Genomic DNA, 23,999 nt, shown 5'->3' on the forward strand with positions numbered 1-23,999 from the left:
ATCAAATATGCTAAATCTTAAAATTTTTAGCATTGAGCTATAGTGAGCTGTTATTTATAACAACTCACTGTAGCTGGATTGTAAAAAAAATATAAAAAAAAATTATTCACCCCCATCGGCTTTTTCTCATTTCTATCTTTCTCTTTCCTCTCTCACTTCTCTCTTCTCTCTTCTTTCTCCCGTGGTTCAACGATTGTGGTCCACTGATGATTATGGTCCGACGATTGTGGGCTGTCGATGGTTGTGGTTCGGCGATTGTGGGCCATCATGGGTTGTGGTCTGATGGTCATGGATTGTGGGTCCAATGACTGTGGTTTTGATTTTAGGTTGTGGGTTATGGTTCGATGGTTATAGGTCGTGGTTTGATGGTCCGATGGTCGTGGGTGGTGGCGACGATGGTCTGATGGTCCTATGGTCGGCGATTATGGTCCAATAGGCATAGGTCGTGGGTGACGATGCGGTGTTTTTAATGGAATTATGGGTTTTGGTTTGGGTCTTCACCGATTTACTGATTAAGGGGTGTGAGTCGAATCTGGTGGCTGCGGGATGGTGGGTTGTGGGTCTGGGTTGTAGTGGGTCTGGGGCGTGGTGGGTTGTGGTTTAGTAGATCAGCGTGATGGATTTGCTTTTGTGGAGGTTTACTGTAGTGGGTTTGATGTTGTGGGTTGAATCTGGGTTGAAAGGTTGCGGTGGTGGGTTGAGCAATAGATCAGTGGCGGAGGGTTACCGTGGTGGGTATGCTGTTGTTGCCGTGGATTTTCGTTGTGGGTCAGGTTCATGGTGGCGGTAGAAGGTTGCCATGGTGGTAAGGGTGGGTGATTGATGGTGGTGGTTGATTGGCTATTGTGGTTGTGGTTGTGGAGTTTTGTGAGCTTCTTGTGTGTGTTTTGCTTGGTGGTTTGATTGGCAATGGTGGATTGGGATGTAGTTTACTCTGTGTGTTTTTTGCTTGGTGGATTTGCTCTGCGTGTGTGTGTGTGTTTTGCTTGGTGGTTTTGCTGGTGGCGGTGATGAGTTGAGAAAGAGAGAGACAGAGGAGAAAGAGACAGGGAGAGAGAGAGATGAAGAATAACAAATAATAAAGAAAGAATATTTAAATGAAGTGTTAAAAAAATAGAAGTTTTGATATAAAAGATATTATAAAATGATGTATTATATACTATAAAGTTGGCTTTTAAGATATTAAATGCTATTACCTAGGGGCAGAGCTATTATATTATGTGTATATACTAAAAACTTTAAATATTTAGCTACAAGACTAGAATTTGGCCCCCCAAATATTTGAGTTAGTCCAATGATGCTCATAAAAACCAATAAAATTTGTCAATCGATTTAGTAATTATAGAAACATGGTAGTTTTGTTTTCACAAATTCGTTTTTTTACATTTTTAATATCAAATTAGACAACTTTTGTATTCTTATTGGAGTTTAAAAAATGATAAGTTTTCTTAAAAATTATTTTGCGAAGATATATATACGAAAATTGTTAATTTTATATACACTATATTTTATAAACTATGACCAACTCTAGTATCAAAATATAATTGTTTATATATGTGTACGTGAGCATGTGATGATTTATCTTAACTCGTCACTTTTATATTAGTACCAAAATTTGCCCCCCTAAACAAAAAATCCTAGCTCCGCCCCTACTATCACCGCTTCCCTTTAGTGCGGTGGTTACTCTACAAGTATAAATACTTGTGAAATGTGGAAGGTAAGGACTGAGATTCAAGTCTCTAAGAAGAGACTTTACAAACATATATATACTTTGATTAGATTATAATAGAAATTCTATCTTGTATAAAAAAACATATTAAATGCTAAATTTTTTAAAACTTTTGAAGAGAATGCTCTAAGAATTCTAGAGTCATTCAAAGTGCGCATTAACCAAATCAACTAAACTCAACATCTACCGGTACCAACCAACCACCAGCTTCTAGTACTTTTGTTTTTCTCTTTCACCACGTGTCACGTAGCCGCGTACGCTTTTAGCGTAAAAAAGGACACATCACACATAGTTAAGAATCCCATACAATCGTTTCTAGAATAATTCACAAAACCAATCCAATGTTACCCACGTCCACGTCCTTTGAAAATAATATATACTACTATGGATTGGTTACTGCTACTGTAGAGTAGGAAAAAAAAAACCCTCAATTTATTTATTTATTTATTTTTTCGACGTGGTACGATCTAATTGGTTTCGCTTTTCAGAGATATTCATGAAAAGTGTCCGTAGAAGAATAAAACTCTTGAGAGAAGCTCGACGGAAAAGTAGGGAATTCTATTTCTCTCTCTCTCTCTCTCTCATTCTCATTGTTTGGAAATCAAAATTCAAAGAAGAAAGAAGACTCGAGGGAGAGTGAATTTTCTTGCGAGAAAAAAAAAATGTTCGTAATTTTCCTGTGATCCAAACAACAGAAAATAGCAACAATGCTCTCGCTGCAAGGCGATCCGCGGCTCAGTCACCACCACCAACACCATCATCATCAACAACAACAATTACAGCTACAGAAGCTTCAATTGGCTCCGTACAACGATGACTCGTTGGCTGCTTCGTCGTCCTCTTCTTCTTCTCTGCCCAATCTCAAGCACTCTCAGGCCTTGGACTCTCATGAAGGTTAAAAAATTTCGTTCCAAATTTTGATATTTGTTGTTTTTGAGTTAGGGTTTTGGATGCAACAGGTTCTTTGGAGGACGTTTTATTGAACTACGTTCTTTGTTTGTTTTGTTCATTTCAATATTTTATAATTTGGGAATTGTTTTGAATTTATATTTAATTTTGTACTTTGTTTGTTTCGCGGGAAAATTTTCAGGAAAACGTGGTTCATAATTTTGGTTTGTTACTTGAGAGGATTAGTGGTTTAAGAGCTTGTTTTGTTTGATTATTTTTGTTAGGGCAAATTCGTCTGCTGTTATTGCTGCAATCGGGCTGCGTAATAATTAGCTTTGTGTGATTAATATGATGTGGAATGTATTGTCATCCCTTAATTATGGTTCTAGGTTTTATTTTTGCAAATAATGGTCCAATGCCAATCTGTATCGTTCCTCACTTTAGTATTGGCCCTATATCTTCATTATTACAGTGATTCTGCGTGAAGATTACTCGAATTCATTGAAGTTTACATTAGGCTCTACTTGCTGACGAATGCAATTGAGTTTAGGGCTTAGAATATACAACATTTTAAAATGGTGCCTGATTTCTTTTGAGTTTAGAGCTTGAAAGCCCTGGTAATCTAGGGTCTTTTGCTTTTGTAGTTTTAGCATATTTCTATGTTGTTTGTGAACAATATTATTGAAGAGGGGGAGCATCTGCCATTTTTTTTTTTGGATAGTTTGATAGATACAATGGAGAGGTGGGAGGATTTAAACTTTTGATCTCTCCGTTAGAACCACCAAGAGGTGCTAGTTGTGCTACAAAGCTCTTGGCAGGGGGAGCTTCTGCTGTTGGGACTTGAAACATTCTACAATAGTACCTTCAACCATGGCCATAAAAGATCAATGTTATATATATTCCACTCACATGATATGGTTCTATGCCCTTCATGCTTACCTAAGAGCTGTAGAGTTTGCCAAAAGATTTTGGAGAGACAAAGTTACTAGGGATTTCTCTCTGGTGTCTTAATCATTTTTATGTAGCTTTTGTTTTTTACTTATCAAAATACACACACACATATGTAGCTTCTGTTTTCTTTAAGGGTTTCTCCCCCCTTTTTCCTCCCTCCCTTGAGGAAAAGGATCCTCTCTATTTGAAATGGATCCATATCATTGCTTAGATCAAATTTTATAAATCTAAAGTTCTACAATCTATATCACTTCATTTAAAATTAAATGACATGGCACTCTATACACTATTAGATCCTGGAAATGAAATCTTAACTATGAAATGGACTCCCTCAATTTCATTGGAAATGGAGAGGATTCTATTCCCTCCCTTGAATGGCATGAAATAAAAAGTTTTCACATGTATTGTTTCTGAAGGTACTTTCTGCTTTTATGCCCTTTATGTTTATCTAAGGAATGCATTAATCATTTTCATGTAGCTTCTGTGTTCTCTAAGGAATTTTTCCCTCCCCTTGAATGGCATTGACGCAGAAATTTCTAATATTTATTGTTACTGAAGGTACCTTTTTTTATGTTTTTTTATTTTTATGCTGCTGCAGTTGATGAAGGCATGCTCATTTCTCATGCTCATCAGATGTACAAAGCTGGAAATTTTAAGCAGGCACTAGAACACTGTAATGCTGTTTATGAGAGAAACCCTCAGCGTACTGATAATCTTCTTCTCTTGGGTGCAATCCATTATCAGGTTGTTTGAAAAGTTTTTAAAATGACTCTTATTCTCTTAGACAGTATAATTATTACTTCTCTGTTGTCCAAATAATGTTGCAAATAGAAGGTTTTATATGGGTTAACAGTGTTTTTCTACATCTGATCCTGATGAATCTGCCTTATTTTGTGTTAGTTGCATGATTTTGATATGTGCATTGCAAAAAATGAAGAAGCTCTTCAAATTGATCCCCGTTTTGCTGAGTGCTATGGAAACATGGCAAATGCTTGGAAGGTAAACTTCATGCATCTTATATGTTTGCAACTCTTCAAGTATTTAGCCCAAGAGAGTATTGGATGATGTTTGTGTTTTTCTGTAACAGGAGAAAGGAAATATTGATTTTGCTATCCGCTTCTATCTGATTGCTATTGAGGTTTGTCACAGCTAAACCTTTCAATCTCGTTGTACAATTTTTAAATTCTTTCCTTACTGTTTAAAAACATGCAGGATTGGGAATTTGTTAACTATATTTCTATTTTTCTTTCTCTACATTCCCCCCTTATCATGGATTACACTTAAGATATAATCTTTCTCAAGCATTGACAGCAAGATAAATGTAATGATTTCCATTTACTACATCACATCAACTGTAGTTAGGATTGCAGTTCAAAAATCGCAACATTACTGTCTTTGGTTTGGATCATGATAAAAACTAGAGGAAATTTTTTTTCCTCTAATCCGGTTTGGAGGAATCTCCTCCAACACAATATGTGGCAATTTATAAAACTATCCGCATGTATTATTTAAATAATTTACATGACTCATTAAATAGGCCATGTGACTAAAAGGACACGTGGATGGTTTTATCAACTGTGATGTAGTGGGTTGGATAAATTTCCTTCAATCCAGTTTGGAGGTAAACTTTTTCCAAAACTAAATATTGTTGATATAGTTGTTCAGCTTTCTATTTTCCCCCTGTTTATTCTTTAAACAATGATTATCTGTCAAAAGAGTAGTTATCATTTTATTTATTTGTAATGTTTCTTATGGTTACTGTATGTTGGTTAACCAGCTTTCTTAACCCAAAAGGTGGCCTCTTGAAATTTAGTTCTGCTGTTTGATTTTTTATTTTTTATGACAGAGTTAATTTCTATATTCGGCTGTGTGGCACTAACTGACCCACCTTTATCATAGCTATGTTGTTAAATTTTAATTTTATTGCATTGATTTTAACCTCCTTCGCTTGTATAAGTCCATTATTCATTTACTATGAGATTCTTAACTGACTGAGGATATTGGTCCTGAGTAGATTGTCTCCTTTGGTTTGTATTATTGTTTTGCAGCTTCGACCTAATTTTGCTGATGCATGGGCAAACTTAGCTAGTGCGTACTTGCTGAAAGGAAGATTCAATGAGGCAGCACAATGTTGTCGTCAGGCTCTTGCATTGAATCCTCATTTGGTAGGTATCATTTCAATTTTAAAATATATTAGATCTGCTAGATTCTATTGTAGCATTGTGGAATCTTTGCTTATTGCTGCAGGTTGATGCTCATAGTAACTTGGGGAATTTGATGAAAGCTCAAGGTTTAGTGCAAGAGGTAGGAATTCAGCAGCTTATTATTTATTGTCCTCTCTCGTCAAATTATCTATTTAGTGCAGCTTAATTGGTCATGCTAGAGTTGTTTAGATGGCTTTGAATGCTGTATGATTTCTGTAATTGATCGGTGAATAGCTAACAAGGAGCCTGAAAAAGGTTCTTGTATCTGAAATATTATGAAGCGTTAAGCTCTGCAACTAGAGAGTCAAATGTTTTTAATTTGATCCTGAATATTGACTTGGGAACCAATTTTACTTTGGAAGCTTTATTAGCAAGAGTGAGAAATCAAGGTGTTACTTTAAGTCTGTTGGGGAGTTCTCCTTATTAGATACTTATAAATTTGTTTTTTCCAACAGGCATGTGAGATTGTCTTGTTTCATTCATTTATTTGTTGCTAAAAGCAAACTAGAGATACTGCTCTAGATACGCGAAGCTGTATAGATCTTTTAGTATGTTGTACATCTTAGGTGGTTTGAGGGAGTAATTGTGCATATGTGCAGGCATATAATTGCTACGTTGAGGCTCTTCGAATCCAACCAAAATTTGCAATTGCATGGTCCAATCTTGCTGGCCTTTTCATGGAAGCTGGTGATCTTAAGAAGGCTCTCCAATATTACAAGGTGAGTAACCCAGATTTCTGTCATGCTTGTGTTGTGTGGGAGGGGGGGTTGAGATGGCAAATGTATGTGTATATAGCAAGTATGTATTGTATGTGTGTATGCATTGGTATCCATGTCACTTCTTTAGCTCGTTCCTTTTTTATATTCCCCATTTTCAGGAAGCTATAAAGCTCAAACCAACATTTTCTGATGCCTACCTGAATCTTGGAAATGTATATAAGGTAAGCTAATTATATTGTGCTGTAAAGGTTGGGTAGCTGAAAAACTCAGCCAAGTATCTGGGGAAAAATAAGATCTTTATTTTGCCTTTTCCAGGCTCTGGGAATGCCCCAAGAGGCTATATTATGTTACCAACGTGCTCTTCAGGTGCAACCAGACTATGTTACGGCCTATGGTGAGTGCTTTCAAAACTTGTACTTGTCTGTATGAGTGTTTCTGGGTTTTTCATTATATGGTTATGCTTCTAGACAGGGTAGCTGTTCATGTGTCATATTAGCTTCCAGATGTGAGGTTATAGGATGTAAACAGCAAGCCTTTAGTGATTCTTTTGGGTTAATCTTAGTGTCCGTTTGGAATGAGCTTATAAGCTCATCTCTTTTAAAACCTTTTTTTTTCTCACTTTTTCAAAGTACAATTATACTTTAGCACATTTTCAGCAAAAAACTAGATAAGTTGTTCCCAAATGGACACTAGTTTGTTCTTGTGGGCAAAGTACACTAGTTTGTTCATAAAAGATCGATCGTGTGTAAAGTACATTTATCAGATTGGAATGGCTTATGGAAGGGCATGAGAGGACTATTGAAGATCTTGTCTATTCAAATATTGATATTGGATTGATTAGTTCATATGGATTCATTGAGTTTGTGATGGTGCCCATGATTAGCTTGTATCTCATTACTTTATGTGAAATTAAAATATGAATATTAACAATAGAAATTTAGTGGTTCTGTTGCATGGCTTTAATTTAGCTTTCACTTATGATGCATTGCAATACAACAAATCAGGCAATTTGGCTAGTATATATTATGAGCAAGGCAACTTGGAAATGGCAATTTTCCATTTTAAGCGAGCCATTTCTTTGGACTCAGGATTCTTGGAGGCATACAATAATTTGGTTGGTCATCTTTTCTTCCCATTATGGTGGATTGTTTGGAGTGAATTGGTATTTTGTTCTTGAATGTCTTTCACTCAATCAAGACTGGTGTTTCTTGTTGTTATCTTTAGGGTAATGCTTTAAAAGATTCTGGCAGAGTTGACGAGGCAATTCAATGCTATCGTGTAGGTTCTTTCTATCCATCCTCCTCTGCATTTCTTTTCGCTAGTTTGTGATTTCATGTCTCTTGTATGATGCTCATCGTACTTCTCTTGTTTTCTAAAGCAATGTCTTGCTTTGCAACCTACCCATCCTCAAGCACTCACTAACCTCGGGAATATATATATGGAATGGTATGTTGCGCATGTATGTTTAGTTATTTTATTTATGCTCCATTTGTTTTGAAGTAAAATATTTTCAAATGTAAAATATTTTACATGTAAAACATTTTCAGTAAAATATTTTCAAGGGTTTGGTATGACAAGTAAAATTTTTCAAGCAAATCACGAAAATCGGTGGCTCAATGGAGCCACTGGTACTGGAGGTCTTGTGACCAGACCGCCGGAACTGACAACTGAAACAGTGGCTTCGGTGACAACTGCCAGAGTGGTGTCTTCAGTGATCGGAACTATGGCTTCGGTTATTGGACCTTTGGCACTGGTTGTCGATGATTGGACTGCTGGAACCGGTAGCCGAAACGACGGCTCCGATGAGTAGAATGGCTGCTTCAGTTATCGGGCCTCTGGCACCGATCGCCAGAACAGCGGCTCTGGTGACCGTCGCTGGAGCGATGTCTCCGTTGACTGTACTGCCAACACCAGTGACCAGAATGGTGTCTCCGGTCACCTGACTGCTAGCACATGTGGTCAGAACGACAGCTTTGGTTATTGGACCTCTGGCACCGGTTGCTAGAGTGGCGGCACCGACTGCCTAGCCCACCGGACCGATGACCTAGTCACTAGATGGGGTGAGGGGAAGCCTTTGTGTGTTTTTGTAAAAAATTTTACCAAAATTTTAAAGGTAAAACATTTTACAACTTTTTATAAAGGATTTTACGGTCATAAAGAAAATATTTACAAGCTTGACCACATTTTACGTGCAAACAAACACCTGAAAATGGGAAAACATTTTCTAGCAAATATCTTACTTCAAAAAAAACAGAGCGTTAATTGGGCATTTCTATGAGTTCTTTGTAAGCTGTGACATGCATATCCATATTCTTACTACTTTCTGATCATACAGGAACATGCTGAGTGCTGCTGCTTCATATTATAAGGCAACACTGTCTGTAACAACAGGAATTTCTGCTCCTTTCAACAATTTGGCAATAATCTATAAACAGCAGGTAGTGGCATCTCCTTTGTGTGTGTGTGTGTGTGTTTGTTTTGGGAGATGCTCTGTTATCCAGCATCTATATTCAGATTTTCATTATCGAGGTTTTACCTGCTTATTTATCACAGGGTAATTATGTGGATGCTATATCTTGCTACAATGAAGTGCTCCGGATTGATCCTTTGGCTGCTGATGGACTTGTCAATCGTGGCAACACATACAAGGAGATTGGAAGGGTTAATGAAGCCATTCAAGACTACATACGGGCTATTAACATCCGGCCGACTATGGCTGAAGCACATGCAAATCTGGCTTCAGCTTACAAGGACAGGTACTGTATAGCTATTATTAAAGGAGCAATGGAGCTATATTATTGAGTATACTTAACTTTTTGTTGAATGACTTTAATCTCTAATTTTGACACTTTACAGTGGACACGTTGAAGCTGCTGTTAAAAGCTACAAGCAAGCACTAATTCTACGCCCCGACTTTCCAGAAGCAACTTGTAACCTTCTTCACACATTACAGGTATATAAAAGAAAAATATTTGATTACTTGGTCAGCTTGTTTCTTTTACTAGTATCATCTCAGAATGGTCAATCATGATCACAAGTTTTTTTTTTGATAGGTAAAAGAGTAGTATTATTAAATAAATAAATAAAGAAAAAAGAAAATAGGGTGTTCATAATGATGAACAAAGAACAACAAACAAAAAGTAAAGAAACATAGGAATCAAGAAACGATGCAAAGAGACGAGAAATTTAGTAAGAGAAGAACCGTCTAAGAAACCCCAACTCCGAGACCAATCAAAGAGAGTCCGTTGCCACAAATCTATCAACTGAACCAATGATTTCTTATTATCCTTGAAAGAATGCTGATTTCGTTCTGTCCAATTAATCCGCATCAAATAGCCTGGAACCAAATTCCAATTATTGGAATTATGTTTCCCTAGCCATTGCTACCAACAAAATAATACGAATAACAGCAAAACTTGGCATGACCCAATGAATACCAAACACCTGAAGCATATGCACCCACAAAAAGTGAGCTATCGGACAAAAAAATAAGGAGGTGATCTACAGATTCCTCATTACAACAACATATACAACACCAATTTGCCAAAGGGTGACATCGAAGCATAAGATTATCCAATGTAAGAATTTGGCTATGAATTGCTGTCCACATAAAAAAAAAAAAAAAAGCCACCCTTTTAGAAACCTTTGCTTTCCAAATGCCCTTACAAGGGAAAGTAGAAGTAGGAACATCCCAAATCTTATTGTAAAAGACCGAGTATCAAACTTTACGCTTCCTTGGGGCACATTGCACGAGCAACATTTAACATTCCAACTATATAGTTGGAATGTTAAATGTTGCTCGTGCAATGTGCCCCATGGTGGTGGGACTTTGCCTTGCAACACATCATTGATATGGAATATCTAGTCATTGCTTAAGTTGGAACTATAATACCTTGCATCTAGAAGGGTTGAGAGTGGGGATGGAGGGAAAAAAGATTCAGTACCTGTTATTTGGTTTGGTCATTAAAGTTTCAATGGACTTAAGAAGTTCAATAAAAAAGATAAGAGGTAAATACTAATAGCAAATAAATTTCATATATAATAAAGTTAAATTGCTGTCATAATTATGATTGACTTATATGTCCTAATTGAGGGAAGTGTTTTAAGCACGATACCTCCTTGTGCGCTGGACACATATCAATTGGCTGTTACAAGTAGTAGCTGAAATGATGGGTAATGCGCACAAAAAAAGGTCTAAGTTATTGGAGCTTTACACGAGTAATGCAAGAATTGGGATCAAAATTGTGGCCGAGGGGTACAGTATTTGGTTGGCGGCTACAAGGCTTTATAATATACACATTAATATAGGTTTTTTTTTTGTAACCCACATTTTCCCTCCATGAATGTCCTGGCCTTGCAAATTCAATTTAATTGTGATTGTCAAAGCTTGGGATTTGAGCTTCTTTTTTTGTTATTATCCCTTCTTTATAGATTCTTAGATTAACTAGGAGTGTTTTGTGTATTTTAACATTTTTAAGAACTGTGAGAATATAGTTAGATTAATGATTAAGAGTGCATTTAGATGTAGCTTTTCCTGAAAGCTTATTTGTTTGTGTTAAAACACTTTAAAGTTGATCAAAGTAAAGTTGTAAATAGAAAATGTTAGGCTTTAAAAGCTTTTACATAAGGAAAAATGCTAAAAGAGTGAGGAAAAAAGCTAAAAGAATAAAGAGTTTGCCAAATTTCACAATTTCTTAACACTTGAGCTTTTGCAGTGCGTTTGTGACTGGGAGGATCGGGAGAACAAATTTATTGAAGTTGAAGTGATACTCAGGAGACAAATAAAGGTTCAGTGTCAATCTGTATCTTTTTCCTTTTCCATTTAATATTGTGATGTGCTGTTTTGTCCTTTTAGCTGACTTATCAGCCAGAAGTGAAATCTGATTGTGTTCAACCATTCCCTTCAGATGTCAGTTCTTCCAAGTGTGCAACCTTTCCATGCAATAGCATATCCCATTGATCCAATGCTTGCACTGGAAATCAGGTAATTAGATAGCCCTTTTGGATGTTATATTAAAAGCTTTATTTGATTAATGTAGTGGTAATTGTTGTTCTGTACCATATAATTTACTTTTGTACCTACTTTAATGTTAGAAGTATGTGGTTAAATAATTAAATTTACCATATCCCAATAGTTTTAGCTTTTGGGACAATCGGTAATTTAACATGGTATTAGAGCAAGAGGTCTTGAGTTTGATCTGTCTCCTTCACTTTACCTCCCATTTAAATTCTCACTTAAATTCTCACATGTTGGGACTCACCTATTAAAAGGTATTTTCGGCCCACACTTGAGGGGGAGTGTTAGAAGTATGTTGTTAAATAATTAAATTTACCATATCCCAATAACTTAAACTTTTGGGACAATCTGTAATTTAACATTTAAAAAGAAAAATCCTGTATTTTGCTATATGCTAATTGTCTTATTTTTCTTGTAGCCGCAAATATGCTGCACATTGCTCTGTCATTGCATCTCGCTATTCACTTCCTCCCTTCAACTATCCTGCACCCCTGCCCATAAAGGGTGAGGGAAGGAATGGACGCCTAAGGGTTGGGTATGTTTTTAGATTCATCTCTCTCTCTCTCTCTCTCTCTCTCTCTCTCTGTGTAATCTTATTTCTATGTCATCTGGGTTTTCAGATATGTGAGTAGTGACTTTGGCAACCACCCTCTTTCTCATCTTATGGGCTCAATATTTGGTATGCATGACAGAGAGAATGTTGAGGTTTGTAAATTTGGTCTTTTTCTGATTTGAATATAATAATTCCAACTAAACCCTTTCAGTTCCTTATATTTCATGCCACTGCATGAGGGGTATCAAGAAATATGTTTATTTGTGCAGGTGTTCTGCTATGCCTTGAGTCAAAATGATGGCACTGAATGGAGGCAGCGTATTCAGTCAGAAGCAGAGCACTTCATAGATGTGTCATCTATGTCATCTGATATGATTGCCAGGTTGATTAATGAGGATAAAATACAAATCCTTGTCAATCTTAATGGTTATACTAAGGTAAATGTTTTTCATTTTTGGTAAGAAACTTCCTTTTTTGGCCCCACATTAAGTGCTCAAGTTGTTCTTTTCCACATCTTTTTCCTAAATGCGTTTTAATTTTATCTTTCCTCATTTTGTAACTTTCTATTTTTCCCCTCTACTATGGTCGATTCAGACCTACATCTGTTTCAGAGTTTGACATTTTTTCATTTTAATTCTGCAGGGGGCAAGAAATGAGATATTTGCCATGCAGCCTGCTCCAATACAGATTTCTTACATGGGATTCCCTGGGACCACTGGGGCGAGTTATATACATTATTTGGTCACTGATGAGGTTGGCTACTGTTCAATTTTTTACTCTAATTCATAGCTAATTCTTTATGTAAATTAACATTGGCTTCTACCTTTGCAGTTTGTGTCACCTTCTCGTTTTTCTCATATCTATTCTGAAAAGCTTGTCCACCTTCCTCATTGTTATTTTGTAAACGATTACAAGCAGGTCAGCCATAGTTATTTATTTTGTTTCCGTATATAATTCTTGTCCATAGTATCTTACAGCTCTCTCTTTGTGTTGCATTTACTAGAAAAATCGTGATGTATTGGACCTTAAGTGCCAACCAAAGAGGTCAGACTATGGCTTACCAGAGGACAAATTTATCTTTGCATGTTTCAATCAGCTCTACAAGATGGATCCTGACATTTTCAATACATGGTAATTTTGATGAATTTGTTGTCCTTACATGATATATTGGTTTTAATAGAATTAGGCAAGATACTCAGTTATCTTTGTTTTGACAAATACAGGTGCAATATTCTTAAGCGTGTCCCCAATAGTGCACTTTGGCTTCTCAGATTCCCAGCTGCTGGTGAAATGAGACTTCGCAACTGTATGTGTTGAGTTTTATGTAGATACCTAGAAATTGTTATTTCTTTGTGGTGTGCTACCCATGCAAGCAGTACATTCTCACTTGCTTTGGTATGTCCAGATGCTGCGCAACAGGGTGTGCAACCAGATCAGATTATCTTCACAGATGTTGCCATGAAAAATGAACATATCAGACGCAGTGCTCTAGCAGATCTTTTCCTTGACACGTAAACATACTTTAAACTTGTTCTTTTCTCTAGAATTGACAAATGGCAATTTGTTTGTCTTCTCTCTCTCTCTCTTGTCCCTATTTTTTTTAACCTTAATGGGAAATGAGATTTATGAGACCCAGTTGATGGCAATTATATGTTCCGGTTTTGTTTTGTGTAGTCCATTATGCAATGCACATACAACAGGCACTGATGTTCTATGGGCTGGTCTTCCTATGGTGACCCTTCCCCTTGAGAAAATGGCAACTAGAGTTGCTGGTTCACTGTGTCTAGCCACTGGCGTTGGAGAGGAGATGATTGTTAGCAGGTAGATAATTATGTTGCATGTCTCTCTTTTTGATTGTTAGCAGGTAGATAATAGCTTCCTGGTCAGAGTTGTATGTCTCTCTTTTTGATAACTGATTGAATAAAGCAACTGTGACCATAGTCTCCTTGCTGGCTGAGGTTGGTAATTGGTTTACTTTTATCATTTCGTCATGCCATGCTTTTTTTGTGGAGGTCTTGGTGGAGCTTTTTATTTGTTGAGCACAAGTAGTAAAGTGAACAACAACAATAACAAACAAAGCCTTAGTTCGAAAATTTTGGGGTTGGCTAGTTAGGGTCGGCCATATGCATGCCTTTCCTTCATTTTACTCTATATAAAATCACACTCTATTTACTCCCTTAATTGTGATATCTATTTTTATTACTTCTACTAATGTGATTTTTGGGTCTTCTTGTACCTTTTTTCGTTCCCTCAACGTGGATCAACTCACTCTTTCTTGTTGGTGTATTAGTTGCTCTCCTCTAAACATGACTGAACCATCTTAAGCAACTCTCCCTCTTCTTTTCATCAATAGGGGCTACCCCTATCTTTAAATGAATTTCCTTATTTCAAATCCTATATTTCCGTGTATTTCCACTTATCCATCTTAACATTCTCATTTTATAAATATTTTGCTTCTTAACAGCCCAACATTTCGTACCATAGAGCATAGCTGGTCATATTAGTAGTCATATTCATAGAATGAGTGGATAATAAAAAATGATTGTTTGAAAAATATAAATAGTAATGGTTTTTCAAAAAGAAGTGCATTTTGAAAGGCTGATTTTTTGAGGGATTTGGTTAATCTCTAGAAGAGCATTCTAGAGATTAAGTCTTTTTTTCTTGCATACTTTCCTTGCTTGGAGTGTGGCTTTGTCACATTTTTCTTGTTTTTCTTTTCCTGTTTTACTTGATCGTTGTAATTTTGGCTCATGATTTTTGCCCCCATAGTACATCCTCAATTTACTCGGGTTGGCTTCTCTATTAAAAAAATTTCCGTTACCTGTAAAAAAAAAAAAAAAAAAACTGGAGTTATTAGATGGGCTTGGAGCCTTGGACTACCCGTGATACCCTACTTAGTGATGGAAGAAACCATCAAAGCCAAAATCCATTCTCCCTTTCTTTATGCCAAAGCCCCCTGCCCCCCTTTCATTTTGTTTTTAAGAAGAAAAAAAAGGACATACTGTCAGTCTGTATGCATATATGCGTAGGTTGGGTCAGTAGTATCACTTGCTTATTGCTGTCTTTTTTCTTCGATTGCTGACTTCTTTCTTTCTTTTATTCCCTCCGAAATATTCAAAAGTACGAAAGAATATGAAGAGAAGGCAGTCTCGCTTGCACTAAATCGCCCAAAGCTCCAGGATCTTACCAATAGACTTAAAGCAGCTCGTTTGACTTGCCCTCTGTTTGACGCAGTGCGCTGGGTGAGTTCATTATTCTTCTACTTATTTAATACTAGTAAGTTGCCCGTGCGATGCACGAATAATATTATAATGTTTTATGTAAGATAAGTTTGGAGAATGTTGTACATATATTATATCATAATTGTTATAGAACTTTGTTAGTAATGAATTCATTATAAAAAGTAACAAAAGCTAAACAAAATAATGAAATAGAGATGAAATTTAGAATTTTTTTAAATAAAAAAAACCTTAATGAACCAAATGCTAAAATCCTCAATTCATACATTATTGAAATTCATAGAAAAGAAAGCGCACACAGCATATAGAATTATACAATCATCATTAAACCAAACCTCAAAAAAAAAAAAAAAAAAAAAAAAACCATTAACCCAAAACTCAATTCATTGTAGGAAAAAAGTCAATTTGTATTTCTTTATTGAAATATCAAGAAACTTACTTGAAAAAGAAGCTTTGGAGTCTAATGCAGATTGAATAGTTGTGTTGTTTTTCCTCTGCAAATTCAATTGCCATTGACTAAATCCCCTCCATCGTACCACCGTATACCCTTGGTATGATGGTCACTCCACAAGTATTAGTACTTGTGGGGTGGGATATGATGTATGGGGGCCAGGGCCGGGGGTCAAAGTCTCCAAGAGAGAGCTTCACACACATATACACTTAGATTTAGTTATAGTAGAATTTTTATTTTGTATAAAAAAAAATAAAAAATAAAAAATAAAAAAAACCTAGATGATAACTGCTTGATCCCTATAATCCAATTTATGATTTACAACATGTTTAGCTTTTGTTTATTTTGAAAAGACCAACCTACTCAAGTCATATGTTAAGATTAAACAATCTTGAAAGGACAATGACAATGACAATGAGACTTTTACACTAAATAAACAATTATCAACTTCTCAGTTCTAGACTTCAAGCATCTTTTGAAAATCGATATACACAATAACACAACCTACAAAAGAAATAGCAAAACACAGAATTTCACGATCTTAACCCTACCGATTGTAAGTGAAGAAATGAATTTTTGAAAGTAACAAAAGATAACTTGAATTCATACATGTCAAGGCCACTTAATGTGCGATGGATGGCCACTGTCTACAACAAAAGATCACAAGAGCAATAGGTTTCTTTCATTGACCTGGTGTTTTAAAAAATTATAAGTATGGAAACAAAATTTGAGAGTAGCAGTAGTTTAGGAAATTTAACTATTAAAGGTTTTTTTTTTTTTAAGAGAGTTTTTTTTTAAGAGAGAAAGAGAATGGAAGCATATGGTCAAAGTGGAGAGGGGGAGGCAAAGCATGAGAGAGGTTGGAGAGTCAAAGGTTTAGAAAATCCTACATTAATCATTATAGCAGAGTTTTGATAATATGCAAAATCTGAAAACAAAAAGGCAAAAACCGAAACGTCATTTTGGAGGCAAGTTGTGATTAATGCATCTACACAATCATACAATCATAAAGGCAAAAACTTTTTATATAACTAACGTAAAAACTTGTCATACTAAAAAAAAAAAAAAAAAAAGACTAACGGAGGAGGGAAATTTTGTTTATGAGATGTTTGTATGTAAATTCATTACCATAAAATAATAAGGATTCCCATAGAATCAAATAAATAATAATGATTATTGTAAATAAAAGATATGGATAAGTGTAATTTAGGCAACAGAAATGCTAGAAAATTATCTATCTCGATCTCATTAGTTATTAGTATCCTTTTTTATTATTATAAAAAAAAAAAAAACTACAACATTTGGTATACTAAAAGACACGAAGAAGAGAGTGAGTTGTGGTGTAAACTCAATTAATTAATGGGAGAGTTGGATAATTTTAGAGAAATTTCATAGGAGGTGCCACTTGGCAAAAGCTTAGACCCTCACAAAATGAGGTCTCTGCTTTTATATATATATTGATTAGTTTTTGTCCCTCTTAAAATTGGTAAATTACTTGCACATTTAATGGGATTTGATCTTGTGAGATCACCTTCAACCTTATTCTTATAGGACCTGGAAATATCATTTGAAACAGGATTAGTGCATACTGAACTCTTGAAATTAATACTGTTTCAAATTTTATTTTTTTTACAAATTAAACCTTGAAGTTTCAATTGTATTAATAACAACTCTATAGTTTGACAAAGTTCTTGTATTTTGGACTCTTAGTGAGTCTTGGTTAATTAACAATAGTATAATCCACATAGGCTGTGCAAATGACCTATCTAGGTACTAAAATCCCTTTAAGTAAATTGCAGGTGATACTTTAGAGTGCTTGCAGACATACAAAATAGCTCACACCGGCTTGTTTTTTTATAGTAGCAAAAAACTTAACCAATAAATACAGTTTACTAGAAATTTCATTGTTTGCCACTGAGCTATAGCTTAATTGGCACTTACTCCTACCATAATAATGAGATGGAGGGTGAGATCGTGAGTTCAAGACCCATTGGGTGTGCGTAACCAATTAAAAAAAGAAAAAAGATTTCATAGTTTTATGAGCTTTTTTTTTTTTTTGGTGCGTGGGGAGGGGGGGGGGGGGGTTTGCACTAATATACTTTTTGTTCAAGTGAATAGTTCTTTTTAGTGCTTACTCATTAGGGGTGTAGATTGCAGTGATTTTAAAATTATAGCATGGATATTGATGGAATTGAAAACTAAGGATTTAACTTGTAAACATCACAGAACTATTGGGAAATTTATTCCATTTGCCAAAAACTGAAGTATTTGTATACTATAATATACTGGAAGAAGTTCCCACTTCTCCTTGTCATATCTTTATATCTAGAGCATCTTGCTAAACAATTTTTTTTTGATTGGTTACACTTATCCAGTAGGTCTTGAATTTATGACCTCACCCTCCACCTAGCACTCCTAAGGGGAGGATGTATAAGTTGAGCTAGTTTTTATTGGCAGAGTATCTTGCTCAACATTAGGTGATGAAAAATGTAATGGTTTACTTATGGTGTGACCCTTGTTTGTGGTTTTTATTGTGCTTGAGTTATGGATACTAGAAGCAGTGATTGATGCAATTGTTTAAACAAAAAATTCAGGTGAGGAATCTTGAGCGATCCTATTTCAAGATGTGGAATCTGTACTGCTCTGGCCAACATCCTCAGCCATTTAAAGTAAGCGAGAATGATGTAGAGTTTCCTTATGATGGATAGGATACGAGGCAGGGTTGGGGAGACGGGATTGTATATAAAGCAAAAGAGTACAATTGACATTCTTTTAGGTTTACTGTTGGTTGGCTGTCCAAATGTCAGCTGAGACGTGTTGCATGTCCTAGTAGTAGTAGTGGTATCTTGATTAGGACGTTCACTCTTGGCTGTTACTAACTGGATCAGAGAAGGGGGGGGGTTGTTTCGTTCAGCCAGTTTATGTTAAAAACACCTTATTAAGTATACGAAATATGATATGTTCTCATACATCTTCCTACCCCACCCCCCATTTTTTAAAACAATTTAATTATGAAGCTGTAATGCTGTGTCACGTTTTCCTAAGGGGTACTATCAGGTGCATAGGGTGTCAAGAGTGGAAGTTAAGGGTTGACTTCACAGACACGAACACATTAATTTTCTTATGAGGGTCACAGCCCAGGTGTTGTGCAGCAGATGAAAGGTCCCGTTCCAATGTTATAGCCTTTTGTATTGTTCACTTAAATTTTTTTTTCAGAAGTTATAATTACAATGATAGATTTGAACACGGGATGTCTCAGTTGGAAACACTAAGATATGCCAATTGAGTATCTTCTCTCTCTCACACACACACACATCCTATACCAGCTACCAACTCTTATTATTATTTATTACAATTTATTCACTTGTGGTTTGATCAAAATTTAAAGAGCTTATCTATGATTTGAAATTTAACACTTTACCCACTAGCGGTTAGCTCAGTTAGAGTTTCTTAACCCATTTATGTTAAAAACATGGCTAAATATGTAATTTTGTTTTTTTTTTTCCTCTTTTGAAAACACAAAAAACATTAAAATACAAGATTAAACAAGATAAAAAATAACTTAATAGAATACTTGCATCATGGGATTTCAAACTACAAATAGGCAATTTATTTTTAGTTCAAACCTCATTTGGGTAAAGTGTCAAATTTCAAATTACAAGTAGGCAAATTAAATTTCGATTAAATTACATGTGGTAAGTCTTAATTATTATTATTATTATTATTATTATTAAAAGTTATTTAGAATTGAAAAGAGATTTATTTTAATTATATTTAAACTTATTTAATCACATTACTATTTTTATGAATTAAATAAATGGATAGAGAAAGGGATTAAAATAACATTATAATTAATTTTTCAATTTAACAAATTCATTTTTATGTACATAAAAATGACAATAAATTCATACAAATTTTCCTTTCCATCTTTTCCTTTTTTTATTCCCAACTAAACAAGAGAATATATATATATATATATATATATATATATATATATATATATATATATATATATATATATATATATTTTCATCATTTCATTATTCATACATTCTCCTAACTCCTAAGGGAATAAGCATACTAAAGGAATAAGCATACGGGTGTATAAAAATAAAAAATCATTTTACATTTAAAAAAAATTACTTTATCTATTTTAACGTGTTATTTTATAATTCACCAAATATCGTAACTTTTATTTTAACATAAAACGCATTAAAATAATATAAATTACTCAATAAAATAATATAAAACTAACCAATCTTTATCTTCTCTCTCTTCCTCTCTCTCTCTCTCTCTCTCTCTCTCAACTACCACCACAATCACTGAACAACCCATCCACCGCCCACCACCCTAACCTATACCTAGATAAACTCGCCCACCATCCAAACCCACATCAACCTAAACACTGAAACTTAACAACCACCACCAACTGAAACTGAAATAACCACCATGATAATCGAAGTCGCCACCACCATGCCATAACCATTACCTCCAAAATCAAAGAGAGAGAGAGAGAGAGGGGAGAGAGTTAAATGAGGAGGCCCAACCACCAACATGCAAATTAGATAGACAGAGAGGGAGAGAATAGAGAGTTAGATGACGAGAGGGAGAGAGAGAGAGAGAGAGAGAGAGAGAGAGAGAGAGAGAGAGAGAGAGAGAGACATAGAGAGAGAGAGAGAGAGAGAGAAGAGGAGCAAAAGAATAAAAGTGAATTAAAAGAGATAGAAGTTATTACAGTAATTGTTATATTAGGACTCTATTGTAGCAGATGTCTAAATGTTTTTAAGAATAGCAACCTAGTTGTTGTGCTTTTTTTGTTGTTTTAAGGGCTAAAATAGGAAATTTGGGAGTTTTAAAGACTCGGATGCCAATGCACTAACAAAACATGCATGGTGAAAAATTAAAATTTTTTATTCTCTCAACCTTTTTCATTTTTTCGAGCAATTTTCCCAAAACAAAGCTTGAGGTTAAGACCACCAAACCTTCTATAGTATGATTTCTTAGGAATCTTCAAATCATTCATATCATTCTATTCCCTTTTCAAACAATCCTGCCATCCCATAAAAATTCATGGAAGGAAAACACAGTTTCTACCACTCTTTTTTATAAGAGATTTCTCTCTCTTCTTCTTCATCTTTAAATTCCTCTTCCTCTTGAAAGAGTCTAGATCTAGACCCATTTCTTTCCGTAAACTGCATACTTTTATTTTATTGATTGGTTCATTGTAAATGACAAGAGGGAAGTACGCTTTTCATCTACCAAAAAGTAAAGTGTGAGATCAAATTCGACCTAAGCACACTTCTGAATTTCCATCTTAACAAATTCATTCTTTTTGATAATTCGATTATAGTTACAACAGAGAGGGGAGGGAGATTCTCGATGTTTTGTAAATATCAAAAGGTACCAACGAATTGAGTAAAATACATTTTACTGACAAATCTTTTTGATAATTTGGAGGATTTAAGTTTCAAATGTCATGAACACACCAAATTAAAACTAAAATCTTAAATGCACACTTTCACCATCTCACACTAATCTCTTAACAATTTATATGTAAGATAACCACTTTATATATATATATGTGTGTGTGTGTGTGTGTGTGTTACACCACTCAATATTTTTTAATTTGATGCAAATTTTGAAAAATCTACCATTAGATTACATTATCTTCATATATTCTCTATACTTGCAAAATTTCAAGTTCATAAAAGATTAATAGCCTTGTCATCAATCAATTTTATAAATTCAAATTTTTGTAATTTAAAATAATACATAAAATATGAGTTTATAGATCAAATGGTAAATAACATTCAATTGACATGAAAATTTGCATGTTGTTAAGAACATATAGAGCATGTAATTCAACAGTGAGATTTTCAAAATATGAATCCTATATCAAGTTATTGGGTGGTGTAATATGGTTTAGAGTTACATTAGGTGTAACTTGAACCTAACTCAAATATATATAAATTAAAAAGAAAAAGATAGCCCCTACCTTTTAGTAATTTAATTTAATTTTTTGAATAAAGATTACCACTACTTTAATTAAACCTCTCATTTATTATGTCACCAAATTTTTTTTTATATACAAAATAGAATTTCTACTTTAGCCTAATTTAAATGTATATGTGTGTAAAGCTCCCTCTTAGAAACTTGAACCCTGACCCTTACTCCCAAAACTTCACAAGCATTTATACTTGTGAAGTTACTATCGCACCAAGAGTGCGCGGTGGTTCACTAATTTATTGATTACATTACATGTGCAATGCTATATTACACATGCCTACACCATATTCCCAACACATGTAAGGAAAGTGTTAATATTAAAAATAAAAAAAAAACTTAGGGCATGTTTGATAGACTGTAATAGACGCCGTAATGTAATAGTTATTCCTATGGTCTAATTATTCTTTAGTTTGGTTATATTTTTATTATAAGGAATAGTCATTCCTTATGGATACTTATTCTTCAAAATGAGGAATAAGTATTCCTCTTTAAGAGGTTGTATTGACTATTTCTTAATAAGTGCAATAATTTCAAAATTTAATATGTTTCCAAATAAACAAACTTTCCATATACATTTAATAATTATAAAAATAAAAAATAACACATATCTCTCTTAAATTTAAAAATAACAATTTTTAAAGAGATAATTATATGAGTAAGATATTTTCTAAAATAAATGTTAAGTTTCATTCTAATGTTATAACTCACAACCAAACTAATGATTAAATTTATTTATTATATTACAACACACTTTATTACTAGTAATAAATATTACAATTCTTGCCGTAATTCTCATTCAGTGTACCAAACATACCCTTAGATAATTAAAACAACAACACCTCCCGGACCTTATCATAATAAAATAAAAAAACTCCATGAGTCAGGCAGGCACCTAGCTATAAGCCTTAATATTAGAACACTAAATAATGCTAATTAATTGCAACAACTGCTTAAATATTGACTAGTAGAGTTGGAAGGCCCAAAGTTAAGCAACTCCTTAGATCGAACCCAGGGCTTAACCACAACCTCAGACTCAAACATCTTCGAAACCCCATTTTGCGTGGCTGAGATTGTGAGGTAGTACTTCAACCCGGACACTACTTGCCTCTGTGCCTCTACCACCTCCATGAACCTTAGCTCTCCTCCAATATTATCGCCAATACTCATCGTCTTGTACTGCCTCTGTCGTCTTTGCCTTCTTAAGCTCCTGTTGTACTCTTCCACTGAGAAACTCCCTAGTTCTTGCACCTCCTCGTTTGTCTTCACGTCGCTTATTTCTGTCTTTGCTCCCACCTTTCCTCTATAACACACACAGAGCTGAAGAGAGATCAAAAGGGTTAGCGTTATTGTTGCCAATGTCACTGTTTGTGATCTTATTATCGCCATAATAGTTTTGAAATTCAAAGCCCTTAATTAATTATTATTATTATTATTTTTTTTTTTTTGAGGATGAGGATGGAAATGAAGAGGGTTTGGTTTGGTTTGGTTTGGTTAGTCTCTCTCTCTCTCTCTCTCTCTCTCTCTATATATATATATATATATATATGTATGTATATATACACATGAGAGAATGGAAATTTGGACACGTAATTCAATCATAAAGGTAAAGGGGCATGCAACACGAACGGCGTGCCGCGTATTTGAAACATAGAAGAAAACGACGATGACACTCTAATCTAATCTCATCTAAGATGATGGGAATGGGATTCCATTTTCTGGCTTTGTTTTTTGGAGTGGGGGCCGGGAATTTGTTTTCCCGGTTTTGTCCTTGGAATTGTCTGTGTTTTGGGGATTTCTTATCACCTCGGGTTTTGTTTTTGTTCGTTGTTACGTAATATTTGTGAATGGGAGGAATTGACATTTGACAGTTCAGCACGCACGAGGTCACTACGTAAATTTGGCAAGTGCCACGTTGATGGCTGCATGTGTACTGTGTAGCAAGCTGCCAAGCTTTGCTAATTTGCTTTTTGAACTGCGGCTCTTCCTCTGCTGCACCAGCACTACTGCGCGCATACTCGATCTTCGTCTTCCAACGGCTTTTTACACATTATATTGTAATTATCATATCAGAAATTAAGAATTGGATACTCCATGGATTATAATTGGCTTTTAATTCAATTAATTGAACAAAGATTTTATAAAGGGCAAATACTTTGATTCTCATACAAGATGTGAATTTGACACACGCATGAGTTGGATTTTAATTAGAATTTTTGGTTCATTCAATGGATGCTTTAGTTTG

General features: G+C 34.9%; 2 protein-coding genes across 3 annotated transcripts; one reads left to right on the forward strand and one right to left on the reverse strand.

The window, feature by feature from the left end:
- Positions 1 to 2,305: 2,305 nt before the first annotated feature.
- On the forward strand, positions 2,306 to 18,720 carry LOC142624659 (putative UDP-N-acetylglucosamine--peptide N-acetylglucosaminyltransferase SEC). Of its 2 annotated transcripts, none has more exons than XM_075798324.1 (28): positions 2,306 to 2,623; positions 4,167 to 4,312; positions 4,469 to 4,567; positions 4,656 to 4,706; positions 5,617 to 5,733; positions 5,816 to 5,872; positions 6,372 to 6,491; positions 6,650 to 6,712; positions 6,807 to 6,885; positions 7,496 to 7,605; positions 7,716 to 7,769; positions 7,870 to 7,937; positions 8,827 to 8,929; positions 9,045 to 9,247; positions 9,348 to 9,444; positions 11,207 to 11,278; positions 11,399 to 11,475; positions 11,927 to 12,043; positions 12,129 to 12,213; positions 12,331 to 12,498; positions 12,704 to 12,814; positions 12,893 to 12,979; positions 13,065 to 13,192; positions 13,285 to 13,367; positions 13,467 to 13,572; positions 13,736 to 13,882; positions 15,183 to 15,333; positions 17,212 to 17,318. In XM_075798324.1, the coding sequence occupies exons 1-28, from the start codon at positions 2,437 to 2,439 to the stop codon at positions 17,230 to 17,232; spliced, it is 2,907 nt and encodes a 968-aa protein (XP_075654439.1). In that variant the 5' UTR covers positions 2,306 to 2,436; the 3' UTR covers positions 17,233 to 17,318. The 2 variants fall into 2 exon arrangements, with proteins under 2 accessions (XP_075654439.1, XP_075654437.1); XM_075798322.1 differs by lacking the exon at positions 17,212 to 17,318 and adding an exon at positions 18,346 to 18,720 and having other exon boundaries at positions 2,307 to 2,623; positions 15,183 to 15,303.
- Positions 18,721 to 22,496: 3,776 nt separating this feature from the next.
- On the reverse strand, positions 22,497 to 23,189 carry LOC142626375 (cysteine proteinase inhibitor B). Its single transcript, XM_075800198.1, has one exon. It carries the CDS (start codon positions 23,141 to 23,143, stop codon positions 22,691 to 22,693), a length of 453 nt encoding a protein of 150 aa, XP_075656313.1. The 5' UTR covers positions 23,144 to 23,189; the 3' UTR covers positions 22,497 to 22,690.
- Positions 23,190 to 23,999: the final 810 nt, after the last annotated feature.

The sequence above is a fragment of the Castanea sativa genome, chromosome 2 (genome assembly GCF_040712315.1).
Source record: "Castanea sativa cultivar Marrone di Chiusa Pesio chromosome 2, ASM4071231v1".
NCBI lineage: Eukaryota > Viridiplantae > Streptophyta > Magnoliopsida > Fagales > Fagaceae > Castanea > Castanea sativa.